This window comes from Ylistrum balloti, unplaced genomic scaffold (genome assembly GCF_031769215.1).
Source record: "Ylistrum balloti isolate Yb309-2 unplaced genomic scaffold, AGI_CSIRO_Ybal_v1 Utg371282, whole genome shotgun sequence".
Classification (NCBI taxonomy): domain Eukaryota; kingdom Metazoa; phylum Mollusca; class Bivalvia; order Pectinida; family Pectinidae; genus Ylistrum; species Ylistrum balloti.
The window spans coordinates 91,525-99,391 of record NW_026782688.1 but is presented as its reverse complement, the minus strand read 5'-3'; the positions used below and the strand labels follow the sequence as shown (position 1 = coordinate 99,391).

The 7,867-nt window shown below is 40.8% G+C and overlaps 1 protein-coding gene across 1 annotated transcript; it reads left to right on the top strand.

Moving 5' to 3' along the window:
• The first annotated feature begins 4,434 nt into the window (after positions 1-4,434).
• LOC132561807 (uncharacterized) lies at positions 4,435-5,001 on the top strand. Its single transcript, XM_060226505.1, has one exon. It carries the CDS (start codon positions 4,435-4,437, stop codon positions 4,999-5,001), a length of 567 nt encoding a protein of 188 aa, XP_060082488.1.
• The last annotated feature ends 2,866 nt before the right edge of the window (positions 5,002-7,867 follow it).

Below are 7,867 nucleotides of genomic sequence, written 5' to 3'. Positions count from 1 at the left end.
GTCAGACAAACTGTTCCGTACAGCTGTTGGTCAAATGGAGAAGGAGCTTTTCCATAATGATGTTCTTGCATGTTTTTGGTATATTTTCAGTGAGTTACTTTTTGTTCTGGATCTCTCGGAGGTATCAAACCACATCCTTATAAACTGTGTTGCCCCCTCATCATATTTGCCTCTAACTGCCTTGTAAATCTCTATCATATCACCTTGAAAACACTTGTAGGTAAGGGTTGGCAGTTTCAGCATCTTTAATCTTTCCAGATACAACAGATTTCCCATTCCAGGTAGTTGTTTTGTTGCCCTCCTTTGGACACCTTTCAGTTGCTCAATATGTTTCATTTGTAGGGTTTCCAAACAGCACTGGCATATTCTAAGTTGGTTCTTAAAAGTGATTTGTAGAGTGGAATAAATAACTCAGAGTTAAGAAACTTGAAAGTTCTTCTGATCATGCCAAATATTGCATTTGTATCTTTTCACTGATATCGTTGTCAAAGGTAAGTTCTTTGTTGAAAATTACTCCCAAGTTCTTTCTCGTCTTCAACTTCTCCAAGGGTTGTGTTGTTCAGTACGTAGGGGGTGTTTTCTGTTTTTATGCTTTCCAATGTGCATGAACTCACACTTATCTTCATTAAATGAAAGCAGTCAAGTCTTGTTCCATTCAGAAAGTCTGAACAGGTCTTCCCGTAAAGATTTCTTATTTCCTTCAGACTTAATAACTTGGAACTTTTTTGAGTCATCAGCAAATAAGTATACAGTTGAGTCCACCTTCTCTGTCAAGTCATTTATGTAAATGACGAACAAGAGCGGCCCAAGCACCGACCCCTGAAGTATTCCAGATGTCACTTGGCCCCATTCAGATGTTGCTCCATTGACTATTACTCTCTGTTGTTTATTGTACAGAAAGTCTTTCAACCATGTATGAACCACGCCATTTATCCTGTATGCTTTTAATTTATTCATTAGTCTGAGATGAGGGACCATGTCAAAAGCCTTCCTAAAGTCTTAGGTATATACATTCCACATCTAGGGCATTGTCAAGGGCTTTTGTACGTTCTTCTAACACATTTATAAGTTGCAAGGCTGTAGACCATCCTGACATAAATACATACTGCTTGTTAATAACAATGCGTTGGCAAATATATGCTTGGTGTTATATGATCTGAGGAGCTTTTCCATGATTTCACATACTATTGACGTAAGACTTATGGGTCTGTAGTTTCCAGCTAAGGAAACACTTCTTTTATTGTGGATAGCACTAATATTAGCACTTTGCCAAGCAGTTGGGATCTTTCCTGTTTTCAGTGACTGCCTGAATAGTCTGGTTAATGGGATCTTGACAGTGTCTGCTGTCTCCTTAATAAACCATGGGTGTATACCACCTGGGCCTGGGGACTTATCTGGGTTTAATCCTTTCAGCAATTTTCTGACCTTGTCTTCAGTTGTCTCCATACTTTCTAATGGTGTACGTGTGTTCTTGTCTTCAAGACGTGGTACCTCCTCTTCTGGCTCTACCGTAAACACGCTGCCAAAGTATTTTTGAAGAATGTTTGCATTTTTTATGTTGTTACTAGTGTTTGCAGATATCGGGTCTGTAGGGTCTGTGCATAGATCTCCAATTCCAGCCTTAGTCTTGCTTTCTGAGTTGACATACTGCCATATCGCTTTAGGATAAGTCTTGATGATTTTTGAGATATTTCTTTCAAAGTTTTTCCTGGCCTTCCATGGATTCTGTGTGCTTGGTTGGCCATATTGCGCCTCGAGTGACCTGCTAAAAATAAAAGCATGTTAACAGCCTTCTGACTCTGCTTCGTGATTACTTCAAGTGACGACGAGGACAAACAACATTCCTAGGAACCGAAATGATGCATGTGATGGCGACTTTTGGTAAAATTGAGGAATTCAAACCAGAAGGTGAGGAATGGGTGCAGTACTCTGAGCAGTAAGAACATTATTTCATAGCAAATGACATAAATACAGAGGAGAAAAAGAAAGATATTCTGCTCTCAGTATGTGGAGGGAAAACATGCAAGTTAATGAGTAATCTCACCCCCACCAAGCCTGATGATATGACATTTGATGAGTTAAAAACATTAATGCAGAACCATCACCATCCAAAACCAAGCGAAATCATACAGAGACTGAAATTCAATAGTAAATTTCGGCAATTGGGGGAGATTTTTGCTATGACGCGTGTTGGAGGACTGTAACTTTGGGGATACACTTGAAACAATGTTACAGGATCATATTGTTTGTGGGACAAACGACGACTGTATCCAGAGGCGATTATTGGGAGAAACCAATCTGATGTTTCAGAAGGCATTTGATTGGGCAAAAGCCATGGACTGACAACTAAGAGCTCAGCTGACATTCAAAGTCAAGGACACGTTAATAAGGTTCAGCAATCTAATGATAGAGTTCGGGGAAATAAAGCCCTAAATAAGACTATGAGGCAAACCGGAAGTGGTAAGTCCTACACAAGTCCGAGGAATACACAACACATGAAGGCTGTCACAGATGTGGAGGTAAGCATCACGCCCAGGAATGTAAATTTAAGGATGAAGAATGTAGACTTTGCAAGAAAAAAGGTCATATCGCTCATAAATGTTGAACAAAGATAAAATTTAATAAAGCTCCAAAGAAGGAACAGAGGAAACAGCACTACCTCGAGACCGGTCAGAAATGTACAGGAACTAATGAGTATGGTTCTATGTTTCACATGCTAGGGGAAGGACACCCTCAGTATGTATTGAAGGTCACTGTGTTGATTGAAGATGTTCCCATTGAAATAGAGCTTGACACAGGGGCATCAGTAACTGTGTTTAACAAAACCACATGGAGGAAGTTAGAGGACCGAGGATTACTTAAAATGAAGCTATCTGCTGTAAAGCTCAAGACATATACTGGTGAGCTTATGTCTGTGATGGGTGAGACAACAGTTAATGTGAAATACAACAACCAGACCGCTTTACTCACAGTTGTGGTAGTAGAAGGTAAAAGCCCTCATTTGATGGGAAGAGACTGGCTTGGTAAGATCAAATTAGACTGGGAAAACAATTTCGATGTTCACAGAGTGAAAAAGGACACAATGGGAGTCAAGTTGGAACAGGAAAAGATATTTAGTGACTACCCGGAGGTATTTCAGGAGGGATTAGGAACAGTGAAAGGAGTTAAAGCAAAAATCTATGTAGACTCGGGAAGCATCCCCAAGATATTTCAAGCCAAAATGAGTCCAATTCTCTGAATGGGCTGCACCAATTGTGCCTATTGTAAAAAAGACGGGTCAATCCGAATCTGTGGTGACTATAAAATGACGGTGAATGGGGTCATTCAAGCTCGATAACTAACTGATCCCAAAGATAGAAGACTTATATGCCACATTTAGTGGAGGGGAAGAATTCAGTAAACTTGATTTAAGTTAGGCCTACCAACAGCTAGAACTTGGGGGAATCAAAGAAGTATGTTACCATAAACACTAACAAGGGTATATACTAGTACAACCAGTTACCATTTGGAGTATCAGCCCCTGGAATCTTTCAAAGAGCCACGGAAAACCTCTTGCAAAGAAATTCACATGTTATGGTAAGGGTGGACAATATTGTAGTCACAGGTGGAAGTCGAGAAGAACATCTTAAGAACTTGAATGAAGTACTTGACAGAATCATGAACTTAGATTTAAGGGAACTGAATGGAGATGGGGAAAGGAACAACAATTAGCTTTCAAGAAGTCGAAGGATCTGTTAGTTTCTGCTAGAGTGTTGGTGAATTTTGACTTGAGTAAACCCATTGTACTGTGCTGTGATGCTTCGCCCTATGGGGTAGGAGAACTTGTCATGGAACAATTGGAGGAAAAGCCAGTCTATGCTAGACAAATAAAGGAGTGGAAGGGACAAAACCCTCTCGTATGTGAAGTCGGGGAGAGAGACCTTATTTTTCAATCGGAAATGAGCTCAGTGTGGAGGGATGGATATCTATTAAGAGGCAGTCAAGTTGTCATTCACCTCAAGGGACAAGCACAGATCCTAGAAATACTTCATAAGGGGCACCCTGGGACTAACCGGATGAAGAATTTGGTTCGCGGTTATGTATGGTGGCCTAAGATTGATGGTGGATGTAATGTCCGGACAAAAAGCGTTCAATCGGAAACCACGTGGACACGGGGAGGGATCTACATCCATTAGATGGAAGAAATGGAAGGAACGTTTTGACATTCTTCTAATAGCGATGGATGTTACAGAAAATAAACCACGTCAACAAAGCTCTATTACTACACTACGCAGGGGAGGAAGTACAGGATATTTTCAGCACGCTCCCATTAGCTGAGCCAGAAGCAGGTGATTAGTTCGATGTATATAAACAAGCCACTGGTGCACTTGAGGCGTATTTTACACCAAAGAAAAACCTTGAATACGAACGACACAAAAAGAAGGGGAGGATATTATGACGTACTGTACAAGACTACGTAAACTTGGTCAAAACTGTGAATTTTCCAAGATCGAGGAGGAGATTAAGTCTCAAATCATTCAATCCTGCTCTTCCACTGGTTTAAGAAGACACATTTTAAGGGATGATGAAGTGTCCTTAGAAAACATCCTAAAACTAGCATGTGCTCTAGAACTGAGTGATGAACACACCAAAGATATAGAGGAAAAGCCAGAACAGATCCATGCTATAAATAGAGGCCATGGTAGACAGAAAGAAATAAAGAATACAATCAGGAAACAAGGTTACATTAACAAAAGGAACAGACATACAGACGCTAGAGACAAAGAGAAAAACACAAAATGTTATCGGTGTGGAGGGAGCTACCCACATCAAGGACAGTGTCCAGCAAAGGGTAAGAAATGTAATTTCTGCCAGAAGATGAACAATTTCGGTAAGGTGTGCAAGTCGAAGAAAAAGGGGTCAATCAACAGAGTAGAGACAAGTGTAAACATCAACACCGGAAAAGAGTCAGACTCGGACTCTGATGATGCATATATTTTTTATGTCAACTCCAGAGGGTAAGTCAGCACAACCCAAGGCTGCTGTTTTCATACATAACACCTTAATGGATATAGTTGTTGACACAGGAGCAACTGTTGATATTCGAGATGAAAGGACTTTACAGAAAATCAAGGACAGACCACAACTAAGAAAAACAAACACAAATCTATACCCGTATGGGTCTTGTGATCCCATGAACATAATCGAAACATTTGACAGTACAATCAGGTCAAGAGCCACAAAAGGGGACACCAAGATAACAGTTTACGTGGCAAAAGGGAATTTTGGTTCACTCTTGAGTTATTCTACAGCAGTAGCCCTGTCAATAATTCCCACCATTCAAGTCATCACAAAATCAGAAACCGATTCAATCCTGGAGGAATACAATGACAGATTTGAGGGTATTGGTAAGATTAAAGATGTCCAAGTAAAGATACACATAAACAATGATGTCCAGCCCAAGACGCAACCTCATAGAAGAATACCTTTCCATATGAGAAGGAAAGTAGAGGCAGAGCTCAAGCGTTTAGAGGACCAAGATATAATAGAGAAAGTGGACGGTCCCACACCCTGGGTGTCTCCAATTGTTGTTGCACCGAAACCAAAGAATCCAGAGGAAATAAGGATTTGTGTTGATATGAGACTACTAAACGAGACAGTACAGCGTGAAAGGCACATCACGCCGACAATCGATGATATATTAGTTGACCTAAATGGCGCAACAGTATTTTCCAAACTTGACTTCAATTCTGGATATCATCAACTGCAACTAGCACCTGAGTCAAGATACATAACTACATTTACGACACATGTAGGCCTTCGCAGATACAAAAGACTCATATTCTGTATATCTTCGGCATCGATAAAGTTTCAAGCCACAATCTGAGACTGTCTTGAAGGATTAGATGGCACAAGAAACATAAGTGATGACATCATCATATTTGCGAAAGATCAGCAAACCCATGACAGGTGTCTAACAAAGGGAAATAGAGTTCTTCGGCTACACGTTTTCGAAAAAAGGAGTTTCACCAGACCCAAGGAAGGTCGAAGCCATCCAGAAAGCCGAACCGCCTAAAAGTCAAGCTGAGGTTCACAGTCTCCTCAGACTCGCAAACTATGTCTCAAGATTTATCCCAGATTTCGCCACAATCACCGAACCTATACGCTGGTTAGCCCACAAGACAGTGAAATGGGGAAAAGAAGAAGAGGAATCTTCAAAGTTGCTGAAGGAGAAACTGATTGGTGAAGCTATGGGCTATTTTAACCCTAAGAAAAAGACAAAGGTCTTTGTGGATGCAAGCCTTGTTGGCCTTGGTGCATTCTCACTCAAGACAACAAGATAATACAGTACGCAAGCAAAGCTTTAACAGATTATCACCGTCTCAAGCTCTCTTTGGACGCAACATTCGTACCAAACTTCCTGAGCTTCCGAACAAGCAACCAAAGCTCATAGACATACACCAACGCGACGAAGTAGCAAAGCAAAAGATGAAACGGTATGCGGATCGTGGAGCAATCAGTTCGAACGTTGATCTTGGTGATCACGTGTTAGTGAAGGTGAAACGTGAGAACAAGCTCTCAACACCATATGATCGCGACCTGTACGAGGTGATCGGCATGAAAGGAAACCAGATCACAGCAAGACGTGGTGCTGGAAAAGAACATATTATAACCAGAAATTCTTCCTTCTTCAAAGAGGTAGAGGGAGAAAGAGGAGTAACAAGTATTCCAGACTCTTGCCAAGATCGCGAACTCGAGGAATTGTTTGAGTCCTTGAAAAACAACTCTAAAACTGGTCAACCTTAGTCGGATTTGAACACTGAACCTCCTGTGGACTTGAACCAAAGACCTCAAGTTGATGCTCCCCGACGCTCTCAAAGAAACCGGCATCGACCCAACCATTTGAATGACTTTGTAAATAGACTGTTAAAATAGATTCCTAGAATAAGGACCTGGTAAATACTTCAACAAACGGCAAAATAATCCCTGGTATTTACCTATAGGCAGGTAGTATACCCAAGCCTATTATGATAGTTCTTATAAGATTTGTTGTGTTTCTAGTCAACGTTAGTTGTTATCGTTAATAATATTACAAAAGTTTTGTCAACGTTAAACAAGTTCTTCATTCACTTCAAGGTTTAATATGATTAACGCTTCTAATCATGATTAGTGATTAACAACAATGACATTATTTTCCAGTTCATAGTTTAATAGTTGAAAAATTGTACATCATGACAGTTAAAGGTAACATGTAATTTCTTTGAACAAAAGGAGAGATGTAATGTCCGGACTGCCCGACTCCGGCTCTTAGGTAATTAGGACTCCCGGGTGGTGTAATAGTCTCGTTCGGAATACAGATAGCAAGATGTCGACATGTGGTTTGTTGTTCATGGAATCATAATAACACAGAACACTACAGTGACCTTGAAGAGGACCACCACTAGAAGCATATTTGCACTCCTGGGATTGGCCCAACCTGCCCTGGGAAAGAATATACATTGACTATGCAGGACCATACATGGGGAAAAAGTTCCTCGTGGTCATTGATGCGCACTCAAAATGGATTGAGGCTGTTCCAACAGTTCTGCATCGTCCGCAACAATAGAGAAATTAAGGGATATTTTTGCCACACATGGACTACCGGAAATGGTTGTGAGTGATAACGGATCATGCTTTACCAGTCAAGAATTCGACATGTTCATGAATGAAAATGGAATCAAGCATGTTAAAAGCACCCCACATCATCCAGCTTCTAACCGGTTAGCTGAACGAGCCGTGAAAATCCTGAAGGATGGTCCTAGGAAACAGACAGGAGGAACAATCGAACAAAAAAACGCCAACTAGAGCACCAGTTCATGGGACACCTTAGGATTTCCCATCCCTATTG

Coding starts and splice junctions, on each gene's coding strand:
- LOC132561807 (XM_060226505.1), top strand. CDS start 4,435: ATGACGTACTGTACAAGACTACGTAAACTTGGTCAAAACTGTGAATTT.